This window comes from Pelodiscus sinensis, chromosome 7 (assembly GCF_049634645.1).
Source record: "Pelodiscus sinensis isolate JC-2024 chromosome 7, ASM4963464v1, whole genome shotgun sequence".
In the NCBI taxonomy this organism is placed as follows: Eukaryota; Metazoa; Chordata; order Testudines; family Trionychidae; genus Pelodiscus; species Pelodiscus sinensis.
The window spans coordinates 34,199,283-34,220,838 of record NC_134717.1 but is presented as its reverse complement, the minus strand read 5'-3'; the positions used below and the strand labels follow the sequence as shown (position 1 = coordinate 34,220,838).

General features: G+C 37.5%; 1 protein-coding gene across 3 annotated transcripts in view; it reads right to left on the bottom strand.

The window, feature by feature from the left end:
* PSMD14 (proteasome 26S subunit, non-ATPase 14) overlaps positions 1-21,556 on the bottom strand; it is a 72,403-nt gene that overhangs the window by 2,792 nt on the left and 48,055 nt on the right. For all 3 annotated transcript variants that reach the window (XM_006114837.4, XM_006114835.4, XM_006114836.4), the window contains 4 exons: positions 15,200-15,307; positions 11,016-11,090; positions 6,778-6,903; positions 2,922-2,984 (listed from right to left, as the gene is read on the bottom strand). In XM_006114837.4, coding sequence (XP_006114899.1) covers positions 2,922-2,984; positions 6,778-6,903; positions 11,016-11,090; positions 15,200-15,307 — 372 coding nt within the window. The remainder of the gene's footprint in view (positions 1-2,921; positions 2,985-6,777; positions 6,904-11,015; positions 11,091-15,199; positions 15,308-21,556) is intronic.

Here is a 21,556-nt window from a genome sequence, read left to right as displayed (position 1 = left end):
CAGCTAGTTGGGGTTCCCTTACCCCGTTCTTAAGACCAGGGAGACGCGGAGCAGCTTTTCTCACCGTGGAGGACGCGGGCAGTGGAACCGCCGAGATGTGCCGCGGTCCCGCCGCCCCCGTCCTCTGCGGTGAGAAAAGCCTGGTCTGCTGGGGGGGGGGGGGGGGGGGGAGGGCGAGGCTAGTGCCCCCCCCCCCCCCCAGCAGACCAGGCTTTTCTCACTGCTGGTCAGTTTCAGCAGCGACTGAATCTGGACGCCTGGGACAGAGCAGCTGGGGCGCTGCCTGGTTGGTCCCCGCAGCGTCACACCTCGGCGCTGCGGGGACCAACCTGGCAGCACCCCAGCTGCTCTACCCCAGGCGTCCCCAAGTCAGCTGCTGCTGAAACTGACCAGCGGCTGATTCCAGGAAGCCCAGGGCAAAGCAGCTCTGCCTCGGGCTTCCGGTAGTCAGCTGCTGGTCAGTTTCAGCAGTGGCTGAATCGGGGATACCTGGGGTACAATATGTACCAGTTCCGACTTACATACAAATTCAACTTAAGAACAAACCTACAGTCCCTATCTTGTATGTAACCCGGGGACTGCCTGTACTGCATACAGATGTGGTCACCTCATCTCAAGATAGATATCTTGGCACTGGGAAAAAAGATTCAGAAAAGGGCAACAAAAATTATTAAGGGTTTGGAATGGGTACCATATGAAGAGAGATTAAAAAAGACTGGGACTTTTCAGTTTAGAAAAAAGGGGAGAATAAGGGGGATATGAGAGAAGTCTATAAAATCATGACAGGTATAGAGAAAGTGAATAAGTAAATTTGTTTACTTGTTCCCATAACATAAGAACTAGGGGGTCACCAAATGAAATTAATAGGTAGGAAGTTTAAAAGAAACAAAAGGAAGTTTTTCTTCACACAGCACAGAGTCAACCTGTGGAACTCCTTGCAAGAGGCTACTGTGAAGACTAGGACTTTAACAGGGTTAAAAAAAGAACTAGATAAATTCAGGGAGGGATAGGTCCATCAATACTTATTAGCCAAGATGGACAGGAATGGTGTCCCTAGACTCTGCCAGGGGCTGGAAATGGATGACAGGAGAGAGATCACTTGATGATTTCCTGTTCTGCTCACTCCCTTTGGGGCATCTAGCATAGAACACTGTCAAATGACAGAATACTGGGCTAGATGGACTTTTGGTCTGACTTGGTATGGCAGTTCTTATGTTTTTTGTTTTTTTTAAGGACCTATTTAAATTATGTATTGAACCTATTCCACATTGTACCATAGATGCTGCAAGTTTAAACTCTTCTTTTTTATAATCCATTTACGAAGTCCTGTAGTTTTTTAAAATTTCTCCATTCAAACTAATCACAAATATCCACATCAGCAGCAACTGTGTGTCTACAAAATTTGGTGTTTAAAATGACAGTTTCCTTTTGTATGTGTTTTCTCCTCTATTTTTGCATGATACTTTGACCATTTAGAAAAAAGTTTGATGTCTGAAGGAAAAAAATCTGACTAAGTTAATACAGAGTAAACAATTGTTTAGATTCTAGATTACACCTGGGCTAAGGCTCACAAGAAGGAATATTTATAATGGTGATAGAATTTTGAAAAAGATTGTTCTTATGCATTTTTTTATTGTTTTCTTCCACAGATCTGAATGCTAAAAAAAAAGTATTGTAAGAAAAATATAGGTAAGTTAAAACATCCGTTTATTCAAGTTTACACAAAAAATATTCCATAATCCTCTTAAATACAGTTAATGTTCTACTACAGCATGCCATGTAAATAAATCCTACCTCTCCTTTAAGGGAAAATAGTTTGAAGCGTTTTTTTAAAAACTATCTATTGTAGCTATTTCCCTCTGAGTCTTACTGAACTCTGAGAATATGTTTTCTTAACAATTTTAATCTTTTTCCATTTTAGATTTCTTTGCTTGGCTTTGAGGCTAAAATCAAACATATCACTAATTTAATATCTTCTAAGTCCTCGGTCAGGAAATTACATCTTGTCATGATGGAAGGATGGACTTAACAGTTTTCCTCATACTTGCGGTCCAAATCTCAATTACGGTCCTTATTTTTTTAACGAACACAAGGTAACACAAAGGTGTTTATTGCACAGGTTGAACCTCTCAAATCTGGAACTCTTTGGTCCAGTAGGTCAAGGATGTAGCTGGACCAAAGAGCCCCAGAGGCTGTGAGTGGGAGCTATCTGGGAGTCCTGCGCCAGCTAGGGAGCCCTGGTGTCAAGGAGCCCTAATAGGGAGCTCAGGTTCTAGGGAGCCTCTGCCAGGGCAGCAGCAGCAGGGCCACCAGCAGGGCAGGGAGCCCCACAGGGGTGAGGCCTGAAACCAGCAGGGAGACATTGACTTCTCCTGGTCTGGTAAACACTCTGATTCATACCACTTAGGTACCAAGGGTGCTGAACTAGGGAGGTCCAACCTGTATTTGCTTGCGTGTGTACTGGCATCAATCAATGTATCTGAATAATGAGTGAACTTACTCTTCTACTGGCTTTTCAGCCATAGCGTAATATACCAGACAACTGATTTGCCTTGTTAAAAATAAAAACTAAAATACACTATTCCATTCTGGAGAAGACATGCTATTTTTTAAAAAGCAGATGTAGAAAATACACAATATTCCCCAGCGGGTTGTAATGATTTATTTTGAATATACCTTTACACTTCATTAAAAGAAATTTTGTGGCGGGCATATGACCTTGCAACCAAAGGACAATTTTGCAATCGCTTTGCAAATTATCTCTAGCCAGAGGCCTAAATAATATCATTCATCAGGCCTGAAATTCAAGACCTGTAGGGACTTGAGGACAGACAGAACAGAAATCACCTGTAATTCAGGCAACTAAAATTAAATATATATTAAAATTGGGTTATTTCACCTCACAAATCATTATACCTCACCTGCTTGCCAACATTTTTTATTGCCAGCTGTTCAGGTGTCATCTTATCTTCTTCTTCCACAGCCTGTGAAAAATTAAAAAAAGGTCAGTGTTTCAGATTTAGTTTTTTTTCCTAGATGCACAAGATTATAAAAATATAAACCCTTCTGAAAACAAATTCAAAAAAGGAAAGCAGCATTTCAGAAGCATAAACCGAGTAAAAAAGAAAGGCGCTTAAATTGCTCAGCGAAAGTGGTACAAATCTGTTAAAATGTCAGTGCAAAAAAGATTAAGATTAAGGGAAGTATTCATGAACAGATTAAGATTTTAGATTTACTTAAAACTATATTAAAATACACTTACAACTTATAAAATGTTCTACAAGGGTGGAAGTTTGCACCTAATAATCACACCAATAGCTAGAAAGACAGGTTAAAATAGAATATTCAAAGTACAGAATTAACTTCATTGTTCTAAGAGAAGCTTGATTTTTTACTAGGATGTTTTATTTTAGTTTAAGAGGCATTTAAATATATTTCTTTTAATAGGTTTATTTGTATGTGAAGTTCTTCATTTGCGTTTAATGGTTTACATCAGGGTTTCCTCTAAGCTGTGTGCTTGCGTGGCAGCACAAGAAATGTTAGGCCTGTTCACCTCATGTGTGTCCGAGACAGAACATCAGAAATAGCTGCCCGTCGCAGGGAGCCATAGCCTGTAATACCTCTGAGGCTGGTATAGGGGGCTCTGTCTGTGAGGTGGAGTGTTTTCCAAATAGGGGCATGTAAATTAATAATCTTCCCCTGCTCGCTCCACCCATTGCAGTAAAAGATCAGCCAATGGGCTGACTGGTGCTCAGGCCTGCTACTCCACCCACTGCAGCAAAAACCAACCTATGGGGTGATAAGTTCACAGGCAATAAAACAGGCAGGCAGCCCCTCTCTCACTGGGGATTTGCATCGAGTGAACGCCTGGCCTGATCACCCAGACGCCTTGCACCCCCCCGCTCTCGAGTCTTACTGAGCGTACTCCGAGTTGGTCGACCCGAGTGGAGACAGTTTATGAGCATGCGACTGGTACTTGTGTTCCTGCTGTCTCCAGAACTGGTATAACCCCCCCCCCCCCCCAAATCATCCCTATCCTAATTGGTTTTTTAGTTGTCCTTATTGCTTGTCAAGTGACAGTGGCTAAAAAGTTACTAAGTTAGTTTATAAATAGTTGTGGTTTAGGTTTTTTACTGTTTCCTTGTATAAAGTTGTGTAAATAATCAGCCCTATGGACAATACCAGTGTTAATTCAACTGTTCCTAACCCCTGGGCAGTTATTGGAAATTATTGTGATTTAGAAAAGCCTCAGGGAATTGTTTTGTGTTGTCTGGCAATCTGTTTAATTTTTGTTCTGATGATTGTCTGGCGTCATCAAAATAAAATCAGTTTGTACTTTTTGAAACCCCCAGTTGTGGTCTCATCCTTTCCGGCATCCCTTCGAACCTCGTGTATTACGGGGACTGACAATGTGCAGTGCTGCTCAGCAGCACTCATCACCACTCACTTTCCAGCAAAAACAAAGTGAGCTGTAGTGGTGGTGGTAGCCCACCCATCCCCCCCGCTCTGGCTGGAATCGGGATGTGGTGAGGTTGTCGCTGCTGGATCAGCCTCGGCGGATGGAACACTGCAGTGGCTGACCAGGCTGCATGGCAGGGGGCAGCTGCCCCTCCTTTGCTCCTGCTGGTGCAGCTTCACCAGGCCCCAGTTCCAGTTCTGGGGGGCGGAATGCTGCAGCTGGCTGGGCTGCATGGCAGCGGGCAGCTGCCCCCTTTTGTGGGTTTAATTGCAGGGCACAGCCAGGCTCCCTCACATATATCACACATCTACAGAGTGACTTTCCTTCAAGCTTAGACCACACTGCATTGCCCAAGACTTCCAGTGAGGGAGGTATTGTGTGTAGAAAAATCCCATTGAATGATTCGCTGCCAACTGTCAAGTGATAACTGTGGTCAAACAATAGGTGAGGAGCAATGTCATTCAGTGCAAGTAGAAATGAGTACAGTATGTGTATGGTTATCTGGTGGTGAGTTGCAGAAAGGTAAATTAATTTTGAGGTAGTTTCATTTCCTGGTTAGAGCTTGGGACTCTTAGACAGGAAATACAAAATGAATAAAAGTATCATTACATGCTTTCTGAATGCTTGTCTAAAATGTATCTGAAATCTCTCCCTGATGATCTGTGTTAAACAAATATTTTCCTTTAGCTTTCCGAAAGGGAAATACACTTAGAGGTCTAAAAAAAGCTGCCATTCACTACTTCAGAAGTTAACTATATCTTATTTTTGGTGAAAGTAAAGATTTGTTTTGGGTGCTCACATTTTTACTTGGTCTATGTACTTATGACCAGCATATTGATGCTCTCCTTACCAGTCATCAATTTTACAAAAATTAGTTTGAGAATATTAAAATTGTCTACAAAAGCTAAGATTAAATGTATTTTCAATCTTCCCCCTTTTTTGAAATTCAAATTTTGAAATCTTTACCTGCTCCAGTTGCATTAACCACTTAGAAGCCAGAAAACATGCACTGGGGGTTGGTGGCACAGCTGGGAGGAAAGAGTAGGGTTTGGGACGAAAAGGGCACTGTTCAGAAGTTAGGGGAAAGAAGGGGCACAGGATGAGGGGCATAAGGGTTGGGGAGCCCATGGATGCAGGAACAATGGGAGCAAGGCTGGGTGGGAGTGAGACTGGGATTCCAAACTGAGTGATTTTCAGAGTGGGTGGGTGCAGGGTTATGCACCTTGTTAATTATCCCTTGTTTTAGCATTTTTTCTTAAATATAATTGTTTATATATATATATAGATATAGATATAGATATACACACACACACACACACACACACACACACACACTTCTGTTAGTAACTGGTGGGTGCCACAGTGACACATCCGAACAAGCGTGCATGACATCAATATTGGTGCACAAGATAAAACTCACTCCACTCATGGATGGAAAATCTTAGATCCTTGATTAATTACTAAATAAAATAGTCAAGTTTAATATTTTGCAACTTCCAATAAGCAAGTTAAGCTAATTTTTAATATATACATTTCCCCAGTAAGTACCCACAGAAGTACGGCAAGTCTCAGTCATTTACTCAGGAATGTCATTATTACATGTAACAAATAACTGGATGTGATACTCCAGTTTTATGCCAGTGTAATGGAGTGAAGAATCAAGCTGTATAGACTTTAAAAAGAGGTCCAAATACATACTATAATGGAAGTATATATTATCTGAAGTCAAGTAGCAGTCTAACAGAAATGAGCAATCAAATTAAATGCAAAATATTCTGAATTAAAGCTCGACTATAGGAGCCCGTGACTCATCCTCTTCAAAGGGGTCAATATAGTCAGACATGCAGATTCCACACATCCTTAAAACTATTATTTTTTAAATATATAAAAGTGCTTTACTTAACTGGGGACAAACTCAGATGCTGGAGAACAAAACAACATTCAGTATTAACAATGGTTAAATCTTTAGTTGGTTAACAATAAGGAACTCAGTGCTCACAAAGTTTTGGTCTACAAATTATAGCCAAAGTTATATCTTATTTGAAAAATCCACTGAAATCCCTTAAAAGTTACTCTAATATATTTTACAAAACATGTACATTCCCATCCTGCCTGTCCAAGAGTGTGTGTGTATATTAGAGAGCACTGAAGTCTCAGAAAAGTTATTTGCTTGCAATTACTCAGTGTTCTGTTAGTATTTATTTTCTAGGCCATTACAACGAGCTTATGCAGACAGCTCTAATCAACTTCTTATACAATGATATTTGCTACGGTAAATCAGTTATTTAAAAGAAGAGTGATTTGTTGGATGTGAATACCTTATTATAATTCTTAGCTAACTCCAGCATCTCTTTCACTACTGATTCATTGAGTTTGCAATGTTCACTATAGTCCTGAAGCGTTAAACCTTCCATCCAACTCTTCTTGTGCAAATTTAGCAACATCTGCAAAATAAAGTCATACAGTTAACATCTACAGCAGAAAAGAAGTTCTCAGCTCTGTAAAGATCCAATAGATATAGAAAGTTAATTTGCTATATGTACTTGTGGAGGTATGTGAATGAATTCAATAAAATAAAAAATGCTTTTGGACATTTCTAACCTCGAATGTGTTTGTGCAGTAGCAGCTTATAAGTGGTATCTATACTCAGCATTACTGGATTTTGCAGTATTCTGGTGCAGCAGACAGTCCTTTTAAAATGGAAAGCTTTTTCAGGGAAGTATATAAAAAAGTAAACATTCAGTGCAATAGCTTTTCTCTGTTTATTTTTTTATAACAATTAACATTGTCCCCATATTTTCAGATTATTGTAAATTTTGGTATTGATTATGCATTATAGTAGTAGTCAGGAAAAAGGCGGCAGTTTTAGTAGCTAGCCAGATGACACAAGAAGCTTTTGGCCACTGGGTACATGGAGGAGGCAGTTTGATGTTGTGAACTCAGCACCATTAGCTATGTCTTCTGCATTCATGATCCCTGTAGTGGAAAACAGTAGGCTGTTGTAGAAGTGAAGAGCTTTAACAGCAATCAAACCAAGTGAAACAAATCGTTCCAAAAATAAATGGTTGGAAGACATGAAGATTTTTGCATTTTCCCACACCTTAGGAGGACAGCTACATGGAGGTTTGCTAAGTTGCAAGATAACTTATGAACCTTAAATGAGCATTCAAGTTTCATATCTAATTAGGGTACCAAGGTCCATGCTGCAAGACTAAGTGAATTTGGGTATGATTTTGATTAAGTTCCCAGATATCCTGGGCATTGCAACTGACAAATCTAAGTGGATGCTATGAGAATTCTGAGTTTTACTTGACTTGGTTCCCACTTCTTCAATATGGGGCTTACTGCTGAAGTCTTCAAGAACCCTTTATTTTGTCTTTGATGCCTAGAATTCATATCTGCAAAGGATGTGTTTTTCCAGGCCAAGTGGCCACTAGAAAGAAATGATGAGTCATGAATCATTACCACAGAACCCTTATTTTGCAACACAGCTAAAGGTAAGAGTCCCCCTTAAAATGACTGAGGTCTTCGGCTGTGATGTTAGTCAGGATTTGTACTGTTAAGATGTTAGTCAGGATTTGTACTGTTAAGATGTTAGTGACCAGAAAGTTTTTTTTAATAGTAGCCAAATTATTTTGAAGACTATGATATTGCTGTGAAGTCAAGATTAATGGTTCCACTGAGATTGTGTGGATATGTTCCCCAACCCAGGCTTGAAGCATTTGCACCTTTCACTACAAAAGGAGATGATGAATTGATAAGAGGCAAAAACTGACTTTACAGACAACCATATGCAGGATTCTGGAGTCTGTGCCTACCTTATCAGATATTTATAAAGATTAAATAAAGCACTATACTATTTACTTGCTCAGAACAAGTTCAGGTGTGCTTGTAGACTGATAGTTTCTAGTATGTAATCGATTCCTAATCAAGGCTGCAGAGATCTCATTTGCAGCCTATCAAAGTAATTTATATACAGGAAGCTCTTAGATCAAACGTATTTGAACTTTAGGAGCAGATTAATCATAATTGTATTGTAAAAAGCCTTTTGAACATTTGTAAACATGTTGCAAAGCTAAAAAAGTTAATCATCCCCAAAGAATTTAGGATTGCTTTTATTGAAGTATTTGTTTCCATCAGGATGAAAGGGAGAGACCTACTGTGGAAATCTGGTTGTGTTGGACCAGTCATCCAAATACAGATAAACACAGAGCCCTTGAAATGTGATTTTGCTCTGAAAAGGGATGAGCCCAGATATGAATAGTTTTAGGCATCACTGCAAACCACCAAACCTCCACAAGGCTGACATCTAATTCTATAGGTATCTAAACTCACTCAGTACCTTTTGCTGTAAAAGTACCCCTGGTGCCTAAGTTTCTCTCTCTATTGGCAAGTGCACTGTTGTCTCACTGTAGGTGCCCAAATAACTTTCTCCCACATAACAAATAAAGCTATGGGATATCTGAGATGAAGCTCCTTTACTCTCTCGTTGAATCTGTTCCACTTTGGATAAACACTTAGTCAATGGGTAGGTGAGGGAGATATACTCATAACAACTTGGTGTTGTTGCACTCACTGGAAGGAGAGAGAATTAGTCTAGTCACCCTATTCCAGAAGGATTCGTTATGTATACACATTGAATACTTCAACAGGAGAAGCCAAGGGAGGCCCACCTCAGAAAAGGGATGTTAGCGTGTACTCGTTTACATGATTAACGAGAAGCCTGGGCTCATCAGTTAATCCTAAAGGTTACACCAGAGAAAGCAGCGAGGGTTGGGGGGGAGGGGAGCGGGAGCAGTGGTTGGAAGGGAGCCACCTCCCCACATGTACCAGCTCCCACAGAGCCATCTGCCCTCCATGTTGCTGCCTGCCCTCTGTGTGTAAACATGTAACTACTATAAATTTCAGTGGTTACACGTTTACACATATGCACATTTTTAAACATCCCTATCCTAGAATATGCCATAGCTCAGCAATTACAGCACTCTCCAGAGGTGGAAGACATCCATTCAAAGTCTTTCTCCCTTTCCAGAAGAAGGGGGTGCAGGGGAAGGAGACAATAGAACCTATCTCCCCCATATCCTGGGTGAGTGGTTCACTCATTGAGCTAAAAGGTATAATAAGGATGTTACCCCCTTTCTTTGGTGGAATGAGGCAGGTGTTTTGCTCATTCTTGCAGGAAACTACTTATGTACCTAAGACGACATCTTCCAGGAGCTAAGTTCCTGGCTGTGGAGAGCTAGCAGATATAAGAGCCTAAGTCCAGGTTGCAGCCAGACTTAGGACAGACCTCTTTTATCAGCATTTCACATTGACTACCTTAGGCAGCTCCCTGCATAGTATGCTTCCTTTTGTGGACTGAATTCTCAGGCACCTCTCTCATCCCACTCATTGTACAGGGAGGCTGGGTGCCTAACTCAGGCTCTGTGGACCACACTGTTGTTCTTGTGATTTTTTTAAGGGCCTAATTTCCTTTGTGGATCTAGGCCTATATGAATTTAACAGCCTCTACCTCAACAGATACACTTCCTGATCTGCATGTTTCATTCACGTACAGGTGTAAATGAGACAGGAACCTGGCCTTGAGAATCTTGTTTATGAATAAGCCAGGAGAAGTCCATTTCAATTTTCAGATTTGAGACTGAGTTGGGACTCCAGGTTGAAAAAAAAAAAAAATTAAGCAAATCTGACACAAGTCACACTCAATGGACATGCAGCAGAGACATTGTGCAGTCCCAGACCAAAACAATTTAAGCAGGCCACCACTATTACTGCATATTTGGAGAAGACCCGAGGAGCTCTATCCTGACCAAATGAAAGCATGTTATATTGGAAGTGAATACAGCCCGTGCACATTTGAGATACGTTGGATATATTGCTCTGAGTTCAAAGTAGGTTTCTTCAAATTCAAGAGCCTCAACTTACGCCTTCAAACCTATAGAAGGTGTATGGTGACCCTGGCAGCCATTATAAGACTCAAACCTTGTGGTAATCCTGTTCATTTTTCCTCAAGCACAACACAATGAAATTTTTTGATGAAAATACTATAGAAAAAACCCACAATTGCTGTATAAGATAGACTTTTCCTAGTTACTTTTCATGTGGCTTCTAAAAGGGAGGGAGGTTGCTCAAGAGAGTTCAGCCTAGGCCAGAAGTGGGCAATAAGAAGCCTGCAGGCCAGACACAGTTCACCAGGCTTATTTCCTGGCAGGCTCACAGACACTGTCCCATTTGCCAGGAACAGCCATCCATGGCCAATGGGAATTGTGAGCGATCGTACCCACAGATGTGCAGGTAAAGAAAGAGTGGGACGGCCCATCGGGGCTAACCCTATCAAACCGCATCCACACCGTGGGCCGCTTATTGCCCACCCTGGCCTAGGCTCACTTCGTACTTTAACATATCCACAACATGACATGGAGAAAAGAGTGATAGGGAATCATAACTAAAGATATTAGTTGTTAAAATTCAAAATTACAATACTGCAACGTGCCACGTGTCAGTTTGAACACACTCTTTTTACTTAAAATAGATATATAAATACAAACCCTCTTACCTTTTGTTCTAGTTCATTTTTCCTATAGTTGATAGTAATGGAATAGTAATGTCTGTTCAGTCCATGAATAAGAGCCTATAAAAGTTTGTGGAAAGATATGTACACTAAAATTACTCAGATATGAAAAATATTAGAAAGAAAATGATTTAAAACAGTCAACTTAAAATAGTTTTTGAAAGAATATTATAGGTAGTGTCAACAATGTCCTAACAATTACTTTCCTATTTTTAATAAATGTTGTTCACTCTTTTGTTGTCACATGAAAGGTTCATACAAATAGGGGAAATAGGACAATTAGTAGTAAACTGCTGATAAATACAGTAAATAAAACAAAACACAAAAAAGATTTATTTTGTCTCCTTTCTGACGACAAACTTATGTCATACCTAAAACAAGAGACAAGCATTTCAGACACAAGTGTGAATTTTATGTTGACATTATCACTTAAAAATCTTTACCATACAGTATAGATTTATATTTTTAATCTTTAATAATTTGAGCTGTAGTCCTGTGGTTACAGCTGAAACAGTAATTAACATTTCAGGTGCTAGTTAGTCAGGATATTTAAAGAATAGATCTTCAATATTACGGCTGTTTTAAATTTCCAACATTAAATACAAGAATTTGTCAGTTACTGGCATATACAGGCAGTCCCTGGGTTACATGGATCCGACTTGCATCGGATCCCTACTTACAAACGGGGTGAGGCAACCCCGCACTAGCTGCTTTCCCCCAGCAGACCAGGGAGACACGAAGCTAGTGCCCCCCTCACCCCCCAGCAGACCAGGGAGACGCGGAACGGCTTTTCTCAGCAGACACCTCAGCTTGAGAATAAAGGACTGAGGGAAGTGAGGTGTGGGAGAATAAAACTGAGCTCTGGAGAAATGTTTGGCTAGAGTTTCCCCTACAATATGTACCAGTTCCGACTTGCATACAAATTCAACTTAAGAACAAACCTGTCCCTATCTTGTACGTAACCCGGGGACTGCCTGTACTTAGTATAAAACCCTTGCATCCACAATCACCTCACCAACTATAAGAGGTTTACAATAAAGACATTAGGTTATGTGTATGCTTCAAGTCTTGCTGTTTTGTTTTAGTATCTAAAAATAATAGGCACACTTTTAAAAGGTATATCTTTATGCACGGATTGGATTAAGATGAACTTTCTAAAAACAATGTGCATATGAAAATCCTTGTCAGTTTTGTCCTCACAATGTAAAAAATTACTGTGCAACATACATGAAAATTAGAGAAACACGTGATATTCCAAATTCTATTTTCATCATTTCACCTATTTATTGATGTCCATGTCTATTCCTTAAAGCAACCCTGGCTAGCACCTGATACACAAAATACAAGTATAGTTTTTCATTACAGTACTTCAAAATCCTAATGCAATGAATACTTAAAGAGTTTCCATAAAGTTGAAAACAGATTTTTGCACGTATTTGTATGCTATATCAAGAAATACTTAAACATTTGCATTTTAGGTGAACCAACAACTGTATGTTAATTATAGTAAACTGCTGATTGTCAGAGAAAATATGTTTACTTTTATTATAGAATCGCAAAAACAAAGTTACTTTGTCTATTTATTGTTATAGTAATTTCAGCCTTAAGTTCCTGAAAAGTTCTGTACTTTGACATTTCCCCCCCCCCCCCCCATCTCTCTCAACTGCACACTCATTTTAACTCAACTGTAGATAAGGGGAGGCTTTTAAGAGCCCCTAAGGGATTTAGGACTACATGTGCTAAATATACTGTCTCCCCTGAAATCGCTGCTCTTCTAAAGGTAACAGTTAATTCTTCTTAGGTGTTATCTGAGTATAAGTGCTAACACTTAAAAAAAAAAAAAACCTCCTCCACCACTCCTCGCAACTATCTTGAAACTGTACCAATGGTCACTGCAATAGGTTAATGGGAAACCTCTAAAATGTACACCTTTTTGCTGTCTGTATTTTAAAATACATTGTTCCTTAAGGCTATGTCTACACTACAGGGTTTTTGCGCAAAAACAGTTGTTTTTGTGCAAAAATCCGCGGAGTGTCCACACCTCAAGCACATTTTTGTGCTAGTAAATCTACAGTCAATCGACAGAACAGAGGGCTTTTTGCAGTGTAGGTATACCTCCTTCTATGAAGCATAACTCCTTTTTGCGCAGGAGTTCTTGCAGAAAAAGGTGTGTGTGGATGCTCCACAGGGGTCTTTCGCACAAAAAGAGCCTATCACAAAAAGTACAGGTACTCTAATGGCCATTCTGTGAATGGCAATCAGAACTTTCTTGCACAAGAGTGTCCATGCAGTGTGGACTCTCTCGAGATGTGGATGCACTTTTGTGCAAGATCTCTTCCGCAAAAAGCTTCTTGTGCAAAAATCCTGCAGTGTAGACAAAGCCTTAAATATTTTGTTTCACTGTAAAAAAATAATGTGCATCATGCAATACTCAAGTCCTATAGTAAGTCTTAAGTAAGCTTGTCTTAGGAGTCACAAAATTACTTTAGTAAATTTTGGGAGAAGTGGCACATGAAATTCAACAGGAGTTTTGCCATCAACTTCAATAAGGTTAACATATCACTGAACCTTAGAATGTGTGTGTATATATATATTTGCTCTCTGTGGAAAGAATAAGTCTTAATAACGTATATTTATAGACTTAATTTCAAACTACAATAATGAAATATGTAACTGGTTGTTCCTGACTTGCAATTAATGAAAAAAAACCTATGTCCGAAATATGCCAAGCTCCAATGACAATGATCTTAGACTGAGAGATATTACTTAACCTTTTGCAAAAAATAATGAAGCAGTATGATACTATGGGGGTTTACAAGAGAGGTCATTACATACAGCCTAAAAAAGCCCAGTAATATATTCTCTTGAAACAGGCAAGCGTGGGCTTGCCTGTACCCAATCAAAAATATTAGTAGGTTATTTCATACTCATTATACTTCAGTTTTCACTGAGTCAAAAATCTAAAGCAAAAATACTTCAGCCTTTTGAAACTATTTTACTAGTATGAATAGTTTTGGTATTTTTAAATAAAGTGTTTTAATTCATAAAATAATAAAAGCTACCAATATGTTCAAGGCCAAGGTTTAACAATGGCGAGCAGGCAACTCCCCAAAGACTGCTATCTGATAGTAAAAGTTGAAGCATCTAATTTCTGTTCTACTGTGGCTACTATATTGTTTTTCAATATGACGTATTTAGCAACATATTACCATTCATATAATCATCACAGAAAATAGTTATGCTTCCTTTTTAACTATTCATGCCTTCTACATTCAAAAATAAAACATTTTTCTTTGGGGGAGAAAAAACTAAAAGTCAAGGTACTAGAGCACAGATAAGACATCAATCAGGAGGATATGCTTGTTTTAAAATAGAAGAATCTTCTTGCAAAGATGGTTGAGCTTCACTGAAGACCAGCATATTGGCCTTAGTAGTCAATACTGGTAACCAATTAAAGTAAATATTCAAAGGAGAAATTTAATGTTTTAAATTCTATGCATCCTTACAAAGATATATCAAACAATACACTTTACTAAAAAGAACTAGGCTTTAAATGGTCAATTATACATTCTAATAATCTATTGTATTCCCCTCCCCCACTTCATCAAATTACTAGGTCACCAACATAATAACCAGAGTTGGAGATGGAATATTTGTTTAGGACATATTAAAAAGTTGAAAGCAGTAAAGCAAGTGGAAAGAGATCATAATGATTAATCGATAAAGCAATCATTGAAAAATGCCCTAAGAGTAATTTATTCTTTTATCACATGATTGGGAAGCTTACAGCAGAGAACACCATTTTCTCATCCTGGCTATTGGAAAGCTCAAGCATATGTTAACAGGAGCAGTTTTAAAACTGCAATACTGAAAAAAGGATACCATTTGCCTTCTCTTGTATAACTGATATAAAGCCAAAAAGATGAAGAGCATTGTGCTCTCAAATTCATTCAAAAAAGTTGAGTTTTTTCATTTTATAAATCTGTATTAATATTGACAGTTATAAAAACAGAATTTAAGAGGATATCTGACTAATTTTATATGCACATTAACTACTGCAAGGAGAAATAATATACAAATTATATTAGCATTTTAAACTACCTGCCACATCACTTTGACTAAACATTGCTCAATACAAAACAGAATTTATCCGCAAATACTGACTTTACCTGTATAGATGGCTTATTTAAGTGACCCAGATTTGAAGTTGTTTGCCTTGGTTCATGTCCCAAGACCATCATATTAGCATTGATCAATCTGAAGGCATCAATAACAACCTGTAAAAACAAGATGTCAAGTCGATTCTTTTTAGAAAATGCAAGTAATGGTGCCAAGCAACAGTGGACAAGGCATGAGCAACTCTCCTGTGTTTTTGGCCTTTATCCAGAAAATCTTTTAATTATAATATTAATAAAAAAGAACCTCCTGCTGACTGTGCCATCAACACACACTTCTTTACCTTGAATTATAAAGTAACACCAAATTCTACATTCTTCATGGAACTATGAAGTTTTATGTACTTTAATTATACAGCATTGAAAAGATCATAAGATATACATACTATAACCCTTCAAAAGGTATGTATGTTTGTCACCTAAATCTTACTTAATCAAAATGAATGACAGAGAGAGACTAAAACTGAAAGTGAGCACAAGCTAAGGGACTGTGTCTAAAGCCCAGTCCTGTCACATCAATTACACCACCACAATACTTGAAATGACAACAAAATTATAGCCAGCAAGGAACTTGCCCCGTGTATTCCCTTCTAGTCAGATGCTTTTTGCTTCTTGTGACTAAGAAAGGGTCTATAAACTGTCTGATGGATTAAAAAGTCCTTGTCAGTGTCATGCTCAGGAGTAAGAAATAGAGTAAAAAACAACCAAGGTCATTTATGATTTAAGGAACACGGAAAGTAGCATCCAGTGTTATTTCATTACCAATGGGGGGAATAAAATAAGTAAAGCTTCCATCTAGCCAATTTCTATAGTTTGCTGAAATTGTTTAAAAAAAACCTTTGCAAAAAATATTTTTGGGCTTCATTCAATAAAATAATTATCTAACCTGCTGCTTGGTGAGATGAGATCTATTTTAGAACACACTCAGCCATACAACTAAACTGTCCTTGTCACCTCTGCCCTTTATAGATTCATAACGACGAGCTAAGATTTTGACTTATTTAGCTCCTAATTTTATAATCATATTTGTGCACCTAGACCTTCGCACCTATGTGGACTCTATTAAAGTCAATGGGATAGGCACATGAATGTAGGCATCTGCCTGCATGGTTTTGATTGAAGTGGTAGGGCCTTACTTTTAAAGATTCTAATTTTGTCATGTTTTTAAAATCTACGAAGGATAAATCCAGTTTAAGATCTTACATTAAAATGTCTGAGACTTACACCGTAGTCATACTGTAATCTGTATTTCACACAGTACCCCAAACCACTTAGACACCAAGGTTCAATACAATGACAAGCTCCATATCCCATTCTTGTGTCGTCTTATTCCAGAGCAAGCAAGAACACAATAATTGTATTTTAAAATTAAAGAACTTTTTAAATATTTCTTACCGATCCAGGACTTCCCTTTAAATTAAACAAACTAGGTTACTATCCATTAACCTTCTCAAGTGAGATTGTAATGCAATTATAATAAATTAAAGGACACAGGAAGTAACTAACTGGAGGGAATTAATGTAGAAATTTTAAAATGTAATGTTTATTCTATTTTACACTGAAACGCAGCCTATTAGCTATCACACACACTGTACATGTAAGTGAAGTTGTATAAGTAAAACACTGACATTTGTATTAACCACGACAAAAACAGATGATATACAAAATTGTGGAGGATATTTGCACCAATAGACAGACCATATTTTTTCAACTTGTGCCCGTGTCTTCTGCTAAATGTGTATAGCACCAGTTCAGTTTTAAAAAAGATTCTAATCTACCTCTAATATTAAATTTGCCACACGATCAATCACTAAGCAGTTGTAAATTAGTGACGTAAACAGTCCTGGACTCTCAGCTGACCGGTCAGATCCTTCTCCATCTTGTCTCCTAAATATGCCTTCAGCAAATGTGTCACGGTTCTGCTCCTCTTATTAGAATGTCAGTGACCCAATTTACGCAAGACAGCATGGTGACAGATAACCTTATGCATTCTTGTTAAAGGCAAAAAACTCCCAATATTCTCCTCTCCCTTGTGACACACACATTCCTCCTCTCAAATAGATTGACTGATTTAACGCAATTAGCTTAGCATATGGAATTTTAATCTAAAGTTTAATTCCTTTAATGATTTTTAAAACCATTAAACTTAATGTACCTATAAGACATCAGTCCCTCTAAAACAGTTCAACATATCTACTGTTTCACCTTTGAAATACAAAGATCAATTATTTGTAATGTTCTCAGCATACTTTGCTTTTACTCAAGACAGTTTTTGTAAATATCAAAGTATATTTCATTTTTTATACATCAAAAGTACATCTTATCTGTTTTCCAACTCCTGAATTTCTATTTTTACTTGATGTTCTAAACTGGAAACATCAGCAAATGCCCAACTATAGTAAGGAAGGAGTACAAATAAAGCAAAGCAAGTATGTGTGGTGGGGGACTGGCAGGGGGACACAGTGTAGTCCTCCAGAGACTTCTAGATATGAAAATCAAGCAAATAAGAATTTACTTTGAGGAGCAAGATGCATTAATTTGGCCGGATACCACCACTTAGTGCTTCACCATAATTTAACTTTCTAATGGCTACATTGGTAGAATGAAATTTAAATGACTACTCCACTAGAACTCATGGAGCTTAATAAAAAAATGCAATGGTGTTTTTGACTAATCATTGTTCCAATATTTGGAATCTATGTATACTTTCCAAGGTATATTTCTGAAAGAAAAATAATCTCCTGACAAATTAGGCATTATAACACTATATTGATAATACAACAAATATTTTAACTACTATTCACAATGCCGTATTTGTATAACTGTCAAAGCAAAATATAATATTTAAGAACTACTTAAGTTTGCAGTCATTATTCATGCAAGTAAATGCCATCATTTCAATGGCACTACTGACATTAGTAAGGGCTGGTTACAGGCTCTGTGTGCACAACTCTGGAGAAAGGAAACCAAAATAGCATCTTGTGTGTTCAAACTCCAATGTGAAATCCTAAACTCACAAATCTTACCCTTGTTTTTTGAACATGTATCCTATCTAAACAGAATACACAAAGTATGAATTGAATAATATTTTGCTTGTTAGTAGAATTATGACAACCAATAAGAACTACATACTTTAGCTACACCAAGATTAAAAGGAATTCATTGCCATCACTATAGCAACTGTCTTAAGGAAACCAACATGCTCAACAACCTGCAATCTAAATTTAGATCTAGTACGCAATAAAAGCATAAATACAGCAATATACTCTACATTTACATTTCTGTGAAATCTTCTAATTGCTTTTGCACAGTGAGAATAAATCGGTTCCTCCTTTAGAGCATCATATCAAAATAAATAGACTCATTAATGTCCAGAGCACTAATGAGCAATGGGTGAACTAGGTGCTAATTATGCCACAGTAAGATTCAAGGAAAAAGCCCTGGTGAACACTTGAAGGTGTGTACAAGCTAAAGTCTTTTTTCTGTGTTTATTTTGAAGTACAGCATGATGCAATCAAATGACAGCAACATGGTCACCTCATATTTAACAATGGAACTTTAGAGACAGTAATCTGAACAGAGAACCTCCCAGGATTAATTAAAGCAGAGGAAAAATCCACTTTTTGGAGTTAAAGAATTTCAGGGATTTACAGTAGTTCCAAATTTATAGTTTTTATTGTACTTATTAATACAGTTCATGATTTAGGGAAGTAACAAAAATAGTAACAGCTTTTCATGAGGCTTTTAGATTACCTCTCTGTGTAAGGGGTGGAGGGCCGGGAGGAAAGGTGGGAGGCCAACACACGCCTATAGTATTAGGATGTTTTCCAGATTAGCATGGTAGCACTTATAAATATGCTTTTCCACGCTGCAACTCTTTCACCATCCTGACCATTTAATTTCTCCCGGTACAAAGTGTCTCAAGACTTTTCAGAGGTCATTTCAACAGTAGACAGCTTATAACAAAACCATTAGCAGTTTGGCTAGTTTAAGAAAACCTCTTACTTTCCTTTTTTGTTTATTATCACTGCATGAATCTGCAGCATATGATAGTTTATAATTTCTCAGGCTTGTTAAATTCATGTTAAAGGTCTGTTTTCTTGTTGAATAAATTTTGTTCATATAATGCTGCCTATTTCATACACTGAGTCTTTAATAGCACCTTTGGTCTATGCACAACTCGCAGATCAAAACAGAGGACTAAAATAGGGGTTGATGATGCTATTTACATGTGTGATTCCTGCTGTCTTCTTGTTAGTAGCTTTAATATAATAGAAGACCTTGTCTGTTTTGTAATTAACACATCTTTACTGGAGAGATATTTGGAAGTGATTGCTGTGAATATACTGGTTAGTAAAATAAACACAATCACACACCACTTTCTGTTATCAGACAAATTTGTGAATTGTACACATTATACTCCAGATCAACAAACTGTGATATAACAGCCAAGTGGAAGACACATTTATATAACCCTTTATTTTTCTGAAAATATGTATTCAATCTGACCTTGCAAATATAATTAGCTTGTGGGATGTGTGGATTTCAGTACCATAGATGCTTTACTAATTGCAATTCTTGGAAATAGATACTAAATATTTGGAAGCTGCCAATACAAAATAAAAACTGTATCTTTTTGTACATCTGTCTTAGCTACAAGAACCATAATCATCTGAAAAACAATAACTGACATTTTTTGCAAACATGTCCCTGGGTCAGTGACCCACAACAGTTTGAGTAATGTACTTTGCATAGTCAAATTTCAAATAATCTCCAAATACAATGTCATCTATAATCTTAGCTGTTTGTAGGTAGCTATGCTCAATATGATCCAATATGTTATTTATGCTTTTATTCAGTGCTAGGCTGAAGAATTACAGAGGGCAATTTTTTAGACTGCCCATTAAAAAAAAAATCTTGTTTACTTCTTTACACTTATTTGAAAAGAAAGTATAAAAATGAGATCAAGATATGATGTTTAATTTATAGAGCCAGAATTGATTAACATACCAGAGTCACACAACAGATTTTTTTTTTTTATTTTAAAGGAAAAGATTTTTTTGCATTGCCAATGAAAATTAATGTAGTTTACATAGTGGGACCCATTTGAGCACAGCTTCGGGAGGGGGTTTGTTTTTGCAGTGGAAATTTTAGGTCCAAAGTTCCATAGAAATGTTTAAAATATTTCAATTCTACAAATTTTTGCAATAGCAAATCTAGAAACTCATTTTACAAAAGCATACTTGTATTTGGCATGTTGTTCTACACAAAGTGACAAACTTCAGACAGAAATAAGTCATCTTGTTATTCCAACTTAAGCTTTCCTGACATTATTATTTGTGCAGAAATGAAAAAGTTACAGATGCAATATGAAAGCGGTCTTGAAAAAAAATGCATTTTTACCCTGAAATTCAAGAATTTGTTTACGTACAAGTCTATCAGTGCATAAGACAAAAAACCTCTGCAAGAGATACAATATGGTTATTCCAGGTGTGGAAAAAGAAGTAATGTCCCATCTAAAATATCTTTTATCACCTGCAACTGACCTGTTATCAACTGCTTAGTTTGTTTCTAGATTCTTTAAAAATTAAATGGAACATGTGACCTTAGAAGTGCAGCTGAGGTTTATGACCATTTCGTTATTTATGCTGCCATGCACTGTTAGACAACCACAAGTGAAGAACATCTTCTGTCCCTTGTAAGCCCACAGCATAAAAAATTCAGAGAAATCTTACTTTTTATGCCATTTCCAATGAAAAGCACTAAGAACTGAAACTGACTCATGCCAAATTCATATAGCTGAATTGCTGTGATTGTGTGTTTGAAGTTTGCAACATGGAAATTATTTATAAAATGTCAATTTTATTTCTGGGAAAGAGATTCCTAGGAGTATGTACATTTTCTTTCTTTATCCTTGGAGAATTGCTTACTGTGGTCAAATCAGCTGCACAACTTGAATACCCTTACTGGGAGGGGAAGCAACTACAGTATAATACATTTATCTTGACAAGTGAGGGCATGCATCCATAACTCACAAGTAGCAAAGCCACAAGTTTTAAAGCTATATGCCTTAATGAAGATAAATGGACTATTCTACATCCACCATGGTAAAAGGTATTTAAACATTTAATAGTTTTCAATGAAAAGTCTACTTTGAACTTTTATTTCAGGAAAGAGAATGAACTGAAATAACCTATGAAAACAGTTTACCAAGCAAGCATTTATCACCTGATTTAGAGCACAGCATATAAAAAAAATCAGAATATTAATATTTACTTTAACAATGATGTATTTAAATGCAAGTTCTCTAATTTTATCATAGTTTCTGAATATAACGTTCTGTATGCAGAG